We start from the raw sequence: 13,691 nt of genomic DNA, 5'->3' as shown, positions 1-13,691 counted from the left end.
GGAGGGGGCGGTGGTCCCCCGGGCACCACAGCATCCAACCCTTCCCTCATCCTGGGAGTCAGGACAGAGCTCATCTGGTCTGCCCAGGGGTGACAGGTGGGGACCGAGGGAGCAGAGTCACCCCAGCTCGGAGCTGACCCAGGGAGCGCCACAGGTCCCGGTGGCCAGAACGCAGGCATCCGTGCTTCCCAGAACAGCACGGTGGTTGGCGCCGGCGTCCCACACCCAGCTCTGCTCTTCACTAGTGAGGCAGCCTTAAGCAGGTTACTGAACCCCTCTGGGCCCCGGGCTCCCTACCCGGGCACAATCACAGAGCCATTTCACAGGGTGGCTGTGAGCGTCACGTGAAATGGTCACTATCAAGGGCTGGGCACCGTGACTGGCACGAGGCAAAGCCAGAGTGGTAGCCTTGTCCGCAGATGTCTCAGGTGCTGGCCACAGTCACTGCTGGCCTGTCAGAGACGCGTGAGGAGCCACCCCAGGCAGCCCTCGAACCTCCTACTCCCCAGAAGGTGCTCAAAATGATAGGTCAGCTGAACCCCCACCTTTCACAGCAGAGCAAACCAAGGCCCTGGGAGGACGGCATCTTGTCACAGGATTTCAACCCGGGTAGTGTGGCTCCAGAGGCCACAGCCTGAACCCCTACACTAACCTGCCTTTCATGAAAACGGCTGCAATAAACCAATGGCACGGGTCCTATTATGACCCCCAGTCTGCAGACGAAGAAACGAAGATCACAGGAAGGCTAAGTAATTCAGCCAAGGGCATGCAGCTCCAGAGGGGAGACCTGGGACCTGGACCGGACCCGGTGGTCAGGCCTGAAGCACATGGGCTCACCCACCCCGGGCAGCACCCGGCTTTGCCTGCCGCACCCAGTCCGGGACCTCCTCGGAGAACAGGCAGAGCCGCCTTGGTACCGCGTCACCCACAGAGCCCATCTTCCAGCCTGAGGACCACCCCTGGGGACACCCAGCCACTTCCCGGGCTTCAGCATGAGCCATCTCCTGGGCACCCCAGAATCTTGCAAGCTAAGTGTAAGTGCTCTTACCCCAGCTAGTACTTGGAGAAACTGAGGCACAAGGTCTTGCCCACAACTTGGGAGACAGGCCCAGGCCTCCTACTTTTCTCTCTTGATCAAGAAAATCAGCCAAAAGAAAATGCTTTTACCTCTGGGCCCCAGAATCTAGAACCTTCCATGAGTGTGCCCAGCCAGGAAGAAAAGTAGGAGAGGAATCATGATGACCGCTCCCACCCTGTGGCTGGTTCCGGCTGGCATCACTGTCCCTGTGGGGAATGTGGCCCAGCGGCAGCGGGGAGCACACAGTTGGATCGGCAGGGCCTGCTCCGCTGACCACCCCAGCCATGTAGCTCCCGACCAGGCCACCCGTAGTCAGGCCAGGCCAGGGGTGAGGACAGCAGAGCCTCGAGCTGCTTCCCCAGCCTTCCCTTCCCACCCTCCAGGCACAGGGCCAGCTTCCCAGCCTCCAGACAGGAGCCCCTTGTCCCTGCAGGATGAGCTGACCTTTAACTGGCCAAAAGGTCCCACTGGCTCCATCCCCCTGCCTGGGGGAGCGGATGAGGAGAGAGGAGGGAGGCCAGGGGTGGAGAAGAGTCCAGGGCTCCCTCACCCTCTCCTTCCTCCCCTTTCCCTCCTCTCACTGCTGTGGTCTCCCTCCGCCAGGCTGTCCACCCTGGCCTTCCACGGCCTCGCCTTCTTTCCCCTTCGTTATTTTACCTTTTGTTTGCCTGGCACTTTACTAAATGTTTTTACATTTATCATTGCATTGAATCCACACCAGGGAGAAAGACAGAGACATCGAAAATACCTTCAAATTGCCAAGTGTTCTTGTTAAAAATGCAAACATCTCCAGAACGATGAACAATTAGGCTGGCAGCCTTTGGTACCTCAGAGCTAATTCAGTTCATCCTCTCCCTTCTCCCCCACCACTCGGCACAGCAGATGGGGTGGGGGCAGGGAGGAGGTGTGCTCTGGGCTGCGCCTCAGCCCCTCAGCCCAGTGGGGTGTCTGGGCCCCCAGGAGGAAGGGGGAGGGAACCAAGGAGGCAAGAGGAGAAGCCATGGACTTGGCAGTATTGCCTGTAAACAACATGCTCTCATCAAGCCCTGAGTCCTAGCCCCACCGCTGCCCCCGTTCCACTCGCTCTGAAATCCATCACTCATCCTGGTGTCTCCAAGATCAGAGGGACGATCTTTTTTCGAGAAAAGACCTAAAAGAATTTCAGGGTGGATCAACAAATCCAAAATCCTGGAGAAGAAGCAGGAAGAGGTGGAGGGGGGTGCAGAGGGTCAGGTGCAGGTCGGGGGGAGCCAGGCCAGCAGGCCTGACTCCCTCTAACCCAGCTCTGCCACAGGGGCCCAGAGTCCCCAAGACAGCACAGCTGGGAGAAGCCCTGAGGCTGGGAGCTGGTGTCCTTGAAAGGACATATCCTGGGCCATGGGGGTAAACGGAGAGATCTTTCCTTCAAGGGGGTCTCAGTTATCCCCCAGTAAAAACAGGGGAATGGGCCCACAGGCCTGGGAATGCCTCCAGCTCTAACATGCTTCAGTCCCAGGACTGAATCAGAAAAACAAGTCTAAGCCAACCCCCAGAGAGGCATCTCAAGAGCTCCCGGGCTCCAGGCATGCCCCCTGTGGGAGGCCGCACCCTGCACCCCATCACGCACATTCGAATGAACCACACAAACAAATACGACCCATATATAACCCTCAAGGACAGAACTGAGTGGCAGTTGACCATCTGGCCTAATGTTAGGTTTTGCAGCTAAATTAAACACGCATTAATTTCGACTGCAGCTTGCTTTTCACATGGGGGAGCCTATCGCTTTCATGTCCAGCCCTCCAACGTTTTCGTTGGCTGCTGATGAAAGCCTGTAGATCCTGCACACTCTGTCTACATTCCTAGTGCCCTGAGCCCAGGGAACTCAGGCAGCGAGGCTGAAGAAATCTAACAGCAGGTTGAAAAGAAATCTAACAAGTGCAGCGTTTGCTGCACAGGAGTGATCTCAAGCTCCACTCAAGGCCACCTCCTCTGAGGAGCCCTCCCAGGCCACTCCAGCTCTCTAGAATCCCTCCCCTGCCAGTCTCAGAACACCTGCTGCTCCCCGTAGATGGGACTCATTTAGCAACAGCTATACGCCCTTGTGTGGCCCTTCGGCTGCATTCTTTAGCTCTGTCTTCATTATCTGTGCTCTGTCTTCTTTCCCCACTAAACTGTGAGCTCTCCAAGGTGCCTGGTCCTCTCCTCCGCCTCCTCTGTGAACCCAGAATGGCATTCACAGCCAACCAAGAGAGCAGAGGCCATGTGAGCCGGGGCAGTGCTGTTCGGAGAGGAGCTAGAAGCCACTGCTACCACCTACCCTCCATGCCGTCCTCTCGGGGGCCATTGAAGTTGTCATAGGAATCCCAGCGGATGAGGGGGTCCGAGGTGTTATAGTCCACGGACACACTCGGCCCGTTCTCCAGGTGTTCCATGCCTGAAAGGAATGGGCGGCGGGGGTGGGGATGGGGGGTGGGGGGGGTGGGAGCGAGGAGAAAGAAAAAAAAAAGTCAGCAGCTGGAAAAACAGAGGAAGTCAACAGCTTCCCCAGGGACGCTCCCTGAGGGACTTCTCATTTTCTTAACCAGAGTAGGGTGGGACCGGTGGCTTAAATTGGACAGAGAACCCAGGAGTCTGTTTTCTTGCATTCTTGAAAAGGCTCATACCAGGTCGCAGGGGTAAATCAGGACGAACACTGAGGAATGAAGTTTCCCCCCCCTCCCCCCGCCACCGCCTTCCCTGGGAGAAAGCTGGAGGGCCCTCCAGCTGGGTATCTGCCTCTTCCTTTTCTGTGTCCCTGGGGCCCCTGGGACAGTGCCAGGGGACCAGAAAGTCTGCCCCTGGAGTCAAGGGGAGTTGGAAGAGGCTCGTGATGAGCAGCACGGGGTCAAGGACATCAGGGAAATCACAGCTGTGGCACTGAGAAGACATGCGGTCATTCCAGCCATCCCCCGGCCTCCCACTTAAGATGTCCTCCACCTCAGGCAGAAATCCAAGGGGAGAACCAGTCTCTCCCACACACCCACAAGAAGGTGAAGACCGCACAAGCCCTGAGTCCTGCTTCTTCCCAGGGCAAGTCCCTTTCCTGACCTGGCAGTCCTTTCTAGAATCTACCTAGAGTCCCACTGTCTATAACCTAATTTCATCTCATCCTCGCTCTGTTCTCAGATAGGATGGAAAACAACTGGCCTTCACATATAACCAGTCGAAAGGCTTGATGGCTATTATTAAAGTGGCCTTCTCATCTTCAGTTTGAACCACCTCAGTCCTCATAAATACTTCTCATCCACTGAGTTCCTCTGAATGTCCCCTTAGCCACTCCCTCCGTCCACCATCGCCCTCAGTCTCTGAATATAATGGGATGGTGACCTAATGAGACCAGAGCAGTTGACACAACCCAGCACCTCTTGGTCAGCTTTTTTATTTTTATTCTCCAAAGATTAAGTCATCAGTTCACATTTAGCTGAGGGTCCACTTTGATACCCAGATCCTTTACTGCTGGCCCGCCTTGCAACCACAGTAACTTGACAGTTGTAGAGCAGATCAGTAGGAGAATGGCCGGACTGGAGAGAGGACAGTTTGGCATGGAGACAAGGGCATGGAAAAATGAATTCTAACAAGCTAATACCTTGAATTTTCTCTGGTCCATAAGAAAATACAAATTCCACTTTGCCATATTCTGGAAATCGATCATCTGAAAAGGAAGAAGGAAAGACAAAAAAGGGCAATTAATTCCCAAAAAGGGCTCAAATCTTAATCTTTCTAGAGAAGATTAACACAATGTGCATATAAGGGTTGATAATACCACATACATGTGTAATGAAATGAGCTTCTTTAGCCCTAAGTCCTACTCGCCCACTCATTTCCATTTCTTGTTCCACTAGTGGTTACCTCTAAGACTCAAAATAATAGACACTTTTTTTATGCCGCTATTTCTAGATATACCAATTTCAAGTTATCTCCACTGATTTACCACTATGAAGATGATTAATTTGGACCACTAATTTCACTCCTATCTCCCTTCTTATTAAATTATTATTATTATTATTACTTATTCCACTTGCCTTTGAAACTTTAAATCCTAAGCCAAACCTCTATTTCCTGATCTGTCCATTTTCAATCATGTCTCCTGACCCCCTTCCGTGTAAGAGGAGAAAATTTGTGCCACTCCCCCTTCCCCTGCCTTTACCAACTCCACTTTTACATTGTCTGTTACTCCTTTATTTTTCCTTGTTAAGACTAATAACATTTACATTCTGTTCTGTAATTATAATGGCATCTTCTGCTTCTGCCCTCCTGGCTTCAGTAGAGAGGAAGCTCATCACAGAAATATCCTTCTACTGCATGAGCCAGACTCTACTGGGGGAGTCAGGTTTCTCCTCCCCCGAGCCACAGCCCTGCTCTCTGCCCTTGGCCTGAGCCCAATCTGCACACAGATCACCATCCACTGCTTGTGGGAAGCAAAGTTACAGGAGGCATGGTGACCACTCCCTGGGGCACCCATCATGCCAGTGCACGTCTCCATCACTCCAGCGTCCCTTCAGAGTACCACACTTGTGTGTCTCTATCTCCCATGAGACTGTGAGTCCCCTGAAGGTAGGGCCTGACTTCTTTCTCTTTGTATCCCCAGGTCTAGCACATGCCTGGCACATATAGACACACAATGATTCTTGGTGGGTGGGTGGATAGATGGATGGATGGATGGATGGATGGATGGATGGATGGATGAGAGATAGACAGATGAGCAGATGAATGGATGGAAAGATTTGGATGAGTGAGTAGATGTATGGGTGGGTGGATGGATGGACAGATTTGGATAGATGGGTGGATTCGGATGGACGGTTAGATACATGAATGGATGGGTTTGGATAGATGGATGTGAAAGAGTGGATGGATGGATGGGTGAATGGATGGATGGATGGATGGATGAATGGATAGATGGATGGATTTGGATGGGTGGGTAGATGGATGGGTGGATGGATATGGATGGGTGGGTGAATAGTGAATGGATGGATTTGGACAAGTAGGTGAATGTGTGGGTGGATGAGTGAATGGGTAAATGGATGTGGATATCTCTCAGGTCTCAATGTGATGTAGACAAAACCTCAAATAGATAAAGAAGGGAGACACCTCCCTAACCAACTCTCTTTCCCTCAGAATATGGTTCCCCCTTCATGGCTGCCATAGCTCCCCCATTATTGCTCTTCTACCCTGTGGTAAATTTATTCCTTGTTAAGTCTGTCCCTCTACTCAGTGAGCCCACCTTTAAAGGCATCATCAAGGTCTTCCTTCCCAAAAACAACCCCTAGGTCATGGATGGCACAGGTGTGGAACTGCACACGGAAGATGACATCTCGGGCTGGGCTCCGAAACTTCTTGTGGTAGCACTTCAGCTGGGTGGGAAAGAGAGCAGAGCCCATCAGGAGACTGAGGATGGGAAACTGGGTCTCAGGGACCATCCTTATTAGCTCCATGACTGAGACCCCAGGGCTCACCCAAACCCTGTGAAGGAAAGGTCACCAATATCAGACAGGATCTCAGAACTATCTGGGGAAATTTCTCGAAAGCAGAAACTTAAATTACACTAGAAAGTGTAAACTTAAATTACAGGAGGAAAGACTGAAGTTAGAATTGAAGGAGTCATTGTCACCACAGGAAGGTGGCTCACACTGAGGTATTTCCCTGGACATATTCCAGAATGAATGACAAGCACAGGAGAAGAGATGTCCAACTCTGAGGCAGAAAGCACAAGGACTACTGGAGGCTGAAAGCCTTTGCAGGAGCCCTGACAGCCTATGGCCCCAAGGCTGGGGGCCCATGAAGAGTGAGGATCTTATCCGAAGAGGCAGGAGGGGAGCAGGAAGAGAGAAGAAAGGAGAAAAAATAAACAGGGAGGAGGGGGCTCGAGACAGAGGGGCAGCACTCACCAAGATGTCTCCCTTCAAGAGCAGGCCTGGCTCGATGGTGATGCAGATGCTGGTCTGGCTGTCTCCTTGGACGTTGCTATGGGAGAAAGATGAGCGGAGAGAAAAGGAGCCGCTGAGGGGACGGCTGGCACGCTGGTTCCCTACTGCTCGCCTGCCGGAGGGCTCCTGGGGAGGCGCGCCGCCTCTGTCCCTCAGCCCTGTGCCAGGCGAGACCCTCCTAGAAGAGGTCCTGGCCCATCCCCCCCACCCTTGTCCCTGGTCCTCGGCCTCAGGCCTCAGGCACCCCCGGCCTCTCATGCCTGTGGAATACCTACTAGATGCCAGATGTGTAGACAGGCTGCATGGCCTGGTAGATCCGGAGAAACGGCCGACACCCTGTAAGGGAGGGGGATGTTAGCTAATACAGCGGGGACGGTGCAGGGGTTGGGGAGAAGGTGAAAGAAGGAAGGGCTGGGAGAGGAGAGGAAGGAAGGGGAAGAAGGAAAAGAAGAAGGAGAAAATGGGAAGAGAAAGGAGGAAGACATACTAACTTTCCACTTGAGAGGCATTTTTAAGTTTATAAAAAACATGATCACGTCCGACATCATGTGCCAACAGGCACTGCCAGTGTCTAACCCATGAACAGACTGAGGCTCAAAGAAAGCTCAGGAAGTCATGCAGTCAGGACACCAATCCAAGCATACATTTCTACCCCCACCCCCACCCCCACCCCAACCCACCCTTGCTGCCAGGCTGCCTCTTAAGAAAAGAAGATGGGAGACAGGAGGGGAGGGAAGCCAGAGGGCTTGGGCAGGTACCTCCTTTAGACTCGAAGTTGGGGATGCCGTGCATAATCACATGGTGCAGAAACAAGGGCTTGTTGTTCATTTTGATGGAGCCAGAGAGCAGACCACTGAAGTAGTGCACATACCTGGGGCAGGGAGAGGGGCAACTTCAGGCAGGGGGCCTGCCCTAGAGCAGAGCCATCCTGGTCTCTTTTCTGGACCCACCTAGCTCTCCACCACCAGCACCCTCCTAAACCTCCTGGAGGCTGGGGTCTTCTCCCCAACACAGTCCTTTCTTGCTGCCTGGAGCCCCAGGTAGAGAGGACAAGCGGGTACCAGTCTAGCAGGAGCGGAGTCGAGCCCATACTCTGCTTTGGGGGTTCTCTGGCGCCCCCTGGTGGTCAAAATGGACATCTCTTTCCAGCTTCACTCCCAGCCCAAAAATCAGCTGGACCAAAATTACCCCCACATGTCCCTGATGGGCATCGTTTAGCTGCTCACCACTGCACAAGGCAGGCTGATCCACCACCAGACAGCTCCAACACCTTAAACCTAGCTTAAGCCAAGCTCATGCTTATAACCACAGGCCCCAGTTCTGCCCCCACAGATGCCCTAGCCACATGACAGTCCAGCAAACCGTAAGAGCTTAACAATTACAGTCCTGCACTTCCTTATACCACATGGAAGTGTATGAAATTCCTCTGGATCTGGTATTGAAAGACATATAGCATCTACTATGTATTCCTATCCCTAGGGTCAACATTCCCCAGTTCTTTCTGGATCTTGTTGGAAGAATGCAAGAATTAACCCATCTCCACTCCTCCTAGGAGAGAGGGGAAATTAGGCCCAGAAGGGTTGCTGACACATGGTAAAAACACACAAAGGCGGGGGTGGGTGGGGAGAGAAGGAATGCTGTCTGAACTCCAGTGCACCTGCCAGAAAGAGAGGCCCGTTCTTTTGGCATGGATTGGTCGGTGTGTCTTCCTTTTCTGAATGGTGAGCTGGGTCAGCCACACCAGTCACAATGAACCCTGAGACTCTGTGAGGCAAGGGGGCTCTCTGTGGCTGGTGGAACCAGAACCTACATGACCATGACAATGGTCCCCTCCTATCTCTTGGCTCCTTGGCCCACCTCCAGGCTTGTGGGCCTCTGTCCCTGGGCCCAGGTGGGGCCACCTCAGACTACCCAAGCAAGATAATCTGATGGGCAGCACCAGTTCCTATTCAGCCCCTGCCCAGCCCCCAGCCCCATTACTCAAACCGGAAACCTGGAATGGTGGTTCCTATCAGGCCTCTCAATCGTGCCAACAGGATGTGTCTGTGTGCTGGGGACAATGAGCCCGGGGGTGGGGTGACAATGAATGGAGCAGTTGCAGGCAAAGGCCCTCCCTCCTTCTCTCTCTGCCCTCCTCTCTTCCAACTGCTCCAGTCCCGGTGAACGACACTGCCCAGAAGGCGGGAAAGTGGTAACAAACATATAAGGAGGCCAATAGCTGCATGTTCACACACGGGCACGGACAGAATCACCCACCCATAAGCAGATGCAGATGCAGATTTAAGCTACAAGGCAGACAGATAAGCATACACCGACTGCGTGCCGTGTGGGCACACGCGGTGCGCTGCGGAGCCCCTGAACACCCCTACTGCCGAGCCCGGGCTCCAGGCGTTCAGCTGCAGGGGTGTGGCTGCTCTGCTCACTCTCTCCCAGCCACACTGCGCCATCATAACATCACACTCATCTATTTGCCCCCTTTATCCTTCAAGGTCAGACTCGTGGCCAAGGCCACCAGCCATATGTGGAAAGCCAGGGACTGACAAGTGGGTACTTGAATGACCATTCTTTCCTCCCTGGGAGGGTTCTCATTGATCCACAGCTGCTGCATCTGGAAGCCCCAGAATTCTCTGTGCATAGACACATCCTGTTTCTGATCGCTGATCCAGAGCGTGTCTACTGGGTGTCCCGTGTCCATCACAAGACACTGGGTGACCTGAGGACTCATTGCTGCTTGGGCTTCCCGCTACAATGGGAGAAACAGTCCCCAGAGGGGCCGGCGCCCTTCTAACAAGGCAAGAAAGATGGGGGTGATGGGGAATAAGATGGGGCACCTCAGCAGGGAGAGGTAAGGGGGTGCTGCTTGCCTGATCAGTGTTCTGAGGGGCTAGAAAAGTCAGTGGGATGCTCTGGCCTCTGGGCCAGTGTACTTGCTGCTCCTTCTGCCTGGTGACCCCAGCCCTGCACTCAGATGCTTCCTTCTTCCTCCCACAGCCTGCCCCGCATGTCACCTTCTCAGGAAGTTCGGCGCTTGTGCCCACCCCATCCCTCTCTAGCCCATCATATTCTGTTTGGGTTTTGTTCCCCCTCCAAGTACTTCTCACAAACTGAAAGTTCCCTGATGGCTCAAGTCCTTGGGAAACTCCACAAAGACCCTGCTCAGAGGGCCACACAGCTCTGGCCACACAGGGGCAAGGGCCCCATTCCAATCTCCATCTCTCCCCTCGGAGCCTGGGCTTCTGACTCGCACTCACCTGCGGCTTCCCCATGGCCCACCAGCCCTGGTTTTATCTGTGCTCTCTCAGCCATCACTAAACAGCACGTTATCCACAGGGCAGAGGCCAGGGCCAGCCCTCACGACTGTGGGCAGCACAACCCTGGAAGCCCTGCCCTGGCCTGACTTACAGGCCCCCAAGTACATTCTAGTTCTGTTAATACTCGCTATGGATCCTGGCCATGTTGAGTCCCCTCCCTAGCTTCAGGCTTCTCATCTGTAAAATGGGGGTGCCTTGTATCATCATACAGTAGCTCATCATTCTTCAGGGCTGGCCTCAAATCCACCACCTGTGACAGGTGCTCCCTGACCCCCTTCATTAAATAGCCCCAATCTCCTCTACCAGCTCTATGCCACTCAGTTCTCTTTCTTTCCTAGCACTAACCACTGCCTGAAAGTGCCCTGTTGGTCTATTTACCTGTGCGATGCCCACCTTTCTAATTGGAATATCAGCTCACTGCTGGCAAAGCACTTTGCCCTGGTCAACTAGATACCCCCAGCACCTGGAATGTAGTCGAGCCATAAAACTTGTCCAATGAATCAGTGGGTCCTCTCTGCCCTGCTTCCTCCCTGGGCTGCTGTGGACTCCCATGAGACCACGTGCTTGAGACCCCTTAGGAAAATTTGTAAAGCTCTCCCAGCAGAAGGTGACCCTTATGCTAAGAATCTGTGACCTCTCCGGGGCAGGTGGCAATGACAGCGGCCCCCTACAGGCTCCCCTAAGGCCGGAGGCAGTCAGTCCCGCTGCCAGGACCAACATGGCACTTCCTTCTTATACAAGTTGCCTTCTCACACCCAAACCAGTGCATCCCCCATCAGGGGCCCCACTGCTCTCCAGCACTGGCCTCAGGAGCCAGCAGCCATGCCCATCTGTGGGCACACACAGCCGCCCGCCGGCTTACCCATGTCCCTGCGCTTACAGCACTCCGGGCTGGCACCTGAATAAGCATGCTCAGTACCTCCCCTAGGCATAGCTGTTCCACCCTGTGTAGGTGCCTGAGGCTAGTCCCAAAGACAGTGCATGCACGTGCACACACGCACACACACACACACGTGTGTATGCACTGGCAGCGAGCCCTGGAGACCCACCTTCTCTGAGACGGCTGACCAATGGGCACAATCTTATCCTCATAGAATCGTTTCATTGCAAACCGGTCCAGGGCCTGGTCAGCGCTGCAGGGAGACACACAGGTGGTCAGAGGAGCCAACTCCCTTGTCTCCCTACCCCTGCTCCTCCAGACCTGTAGAGCCCTCCAGCCACACCACGCTGAGAAGCTTTCAGGAAAAGAGTGCTCCAGCATCCCTACATCCCATATGGGGGAGCCAGACTGGCTGGCCTCCCAATTCCAAGTCTGCCACTTACTTATTAGCCCCGTGCCTTGAGGCAGGTTAATCTTTCTGAACCTGACTTTCCTTTCCTGTCAAATAAGATTGATATGCACCTTCCTTGAAGGTCGTTATAGCAATTAAGTGAAATAACATGCATAAAGAGCTTAGCAAATGTCGCACACAGTAGGTGCACAGGAAATGTTCCCCATTAAGGAAAGATTAAGCTGGGTTGAGATTCTTACAGTCACAAAACCACCGTCTAAGCCCTCCACAGAACATTCTATCTGTCTGCAAAGAGATCATTTTGAAAAGAAGAGACAGATGATATAGCCCCCCTGTTCTTGACTCTTTAACAACATCCCATTCCAGGCCCCAAAGGCCTTATCAAGGCCCACAAGGATGAGATAACTTCTAGATGGTTCTGCCAGGCCCAGATCTGATCCAACATTTCCTTCTGACTTCCTCACCTGCTCACTCAGGAAAAAAGGAGGCTGGTTGCCAAGGAAAAGGGGTCCTGAGAGAGTGGCTGGGTGGGGTGTCCGTGGATGGCCTCAGGGCTGCTCCCACCAGTGCCCCCAGTAGAGGACTCTCCTTGTTCCTGCCCTCCGTGCACAGCCACCTGCCTCAGAGCCATGGGCAGATCCCTCTCCTTTCTGTGGGCCCCTCCACCCCACCCCGTCATTATTCTCCCAGCCAATGAAGGGAGAGGCCACGGAGGGACGGGCCCAGGGGGTTCCTGCTGTCAATATTCAGAGAACGAGAGGCTCTTACCTGGCAGAAATGTTGCTGTAGTGCATGTAAGCTGCTATGACAACGCCTATCCTGCCTCGGTTTCCCTAAAAGAACCCCAAAGACAAAACCTTTATTATAACCCAGAACCCATCCAGAAGCCGGGAGAAAAAAGGGAGCAGTAGCTGGTGAGAGGGGTGTGGTTCAAAGGAGGGAGTGAGATGCAAGGGAGGGGAGCAGGTCGGGCTGAGTCTCGAAGAGAAGACACGCAGTTGATCATCTGCCACACCTGAGCGCCCCACAAGCTCATGACCCCCATTTCTCAGGTGCCCCCAGGACAGGATCTACCATCCCCTAGAAAGGCGAATACACATGGACTTGCACGCTCAGAATCCAATGATACAGGCAGGCACATATGTCCATCCGAGGACACGTCCATGCATGTGTGCATGTGCTCACATACGCACACGTGCGTACACGCACACACACTCACACACAGGCACCCTAAGGACCCTGCTCTGACCTTATTGTGTAGAACAACGACGTTGTGAGGGTCTGCATTGAGCCAAGTGTCCATGGCCTTGCAGACGCTGCAGATCTTCTCCAGGGCTGGGGTGTGAAGGTCAGGCCAGCCAAATTCCAGTACCTGTGGTCAAAGCCATGAGTAAGAAGTGTCAGGAGCCCCGGAGAGCCCACCAGGGCAGCGGGAGCCGCGCATACACCACGTGCTGGCCCCAGGGCACCGGCCTCCAGCCAGCCTTGCTTCCTGCCCCGCCTAGCAACCCAGAGTGGGGGCAACACTGTGGACCAGAGACCCTGGGCCCAAGTGTCTGCTCTCACACTGCCTTGTTGTGGGGCCTCGGGCAAGTCATGGCCCATGTCCCGGCCTCAGTTTCCTCATGTGCATGTAAAACAAAGGCTTGGAGTCAATGACCGCAAGGTCCCTTCCACATGACTCTGACCTCAAAATGTGCTGAGCCCCCTCTGCCAGCTTTTCCCCCAAGTTCTCCTCCCACAGACGACCCCAACGCCTGGATCAGGGCCAAAGAGGAAAAATGAAGAGGCTCCAGACATTCACAGGTCTTTTCCAGGCCCTGACACGCAAGCCATTGATTTTTCAGGCCGACCAAGGGAAGCCTGGAGGGGACAGAGAGCAGATCTGAATGGTCATCTTCAGGCTCCTCAAAACTTTTCTCACCTCATTGATCATTAAACTAAAAGAGAAATGCCTGGAAGAGCCCAGAGAGCACATCTAATCCAGGCCATCTACTTTCAGAGGGGCAAACTGAGGCCCAGAGAACTGTCACCTGCCCAGGGTCCCACAGCAACAGACACAGAA

General features: G+C 53.9%; 1 protein-coding gene across 6 annotated transcripts in view; it reads right to left on the bottom strand.

Annotated features, from left to right (window-relative positions):
• TNS1 (tensin 1) overlaps positions 1 to 13,691 on the bottom strand; it is a 182,022-nt gene that overhangs the window by 75,174 nt on the left and 93,157 nt on the right. For all 6 annotated transcript variants that reach the window (XM_039233097.1, XM_039233098.1, XM_039233094.1 and 3 more), the window contains 9 exons: positions 12,876 to 12,998; positions 12,395 to 12,459; positions 11,384 to 11,467; positions 7,782 to 7,894; positions 7,299 to 7,359; positions 6,985 to 7,060; positions 6,321 to 6,450; positions 4,686 to 4,751; positions 3,378 to 3,494 (listed from right to left, as the gene is read on the bottom strand). In XM_039233097.1, coding sequence (XP_039089028.1) covers positions 3,378 to 3,494; positions 4,686 to 4,751; positions 6,321 to 6,450; positions 6,985 to 7,060; positions 7,299 to 7,359; positions 7,782 to 7,894; positions 11,384 to 11,467; positions 12,395 to 12,459; positions 12,876 to 12,998 — 835 coding nt within the window. The remainder of the gene's footprint in view (positions 1 to 3,377; positions 3,495 to 4,685; positions 4,752 to 6,320; positions 6,451 to 6,984; positions 7,061 to 7,298; positions 7,360 to 7,781; positions 7,895 to 11,383; positions 11,468 to 12,394; positions 12,460 to 12,875; positions 12,999 to 13,691) is intronic.

The sequence above is a fragment of the Hyaena hyaena genome, unplaced genomic scaffold (assembly GCF_003009895.1).
Source record: "Hyaena hyaena isolate Hyena2069 unplaced genomic scaffold, ASM300989v1 scaffold_71, whole genome shotgun sequence".
Taxonomy (NCBI): domain Eukaryota; kingdom Metazoa; phylum Chordata; class Mammalia; order Carnivora; family Hyaenidae; genus Hyaena; species Hyaena hyaena.
Note: the sequence above shows the minus strand (reverse complement) of the source record. Positions and strands in the feature narration are given on the sequence as shown.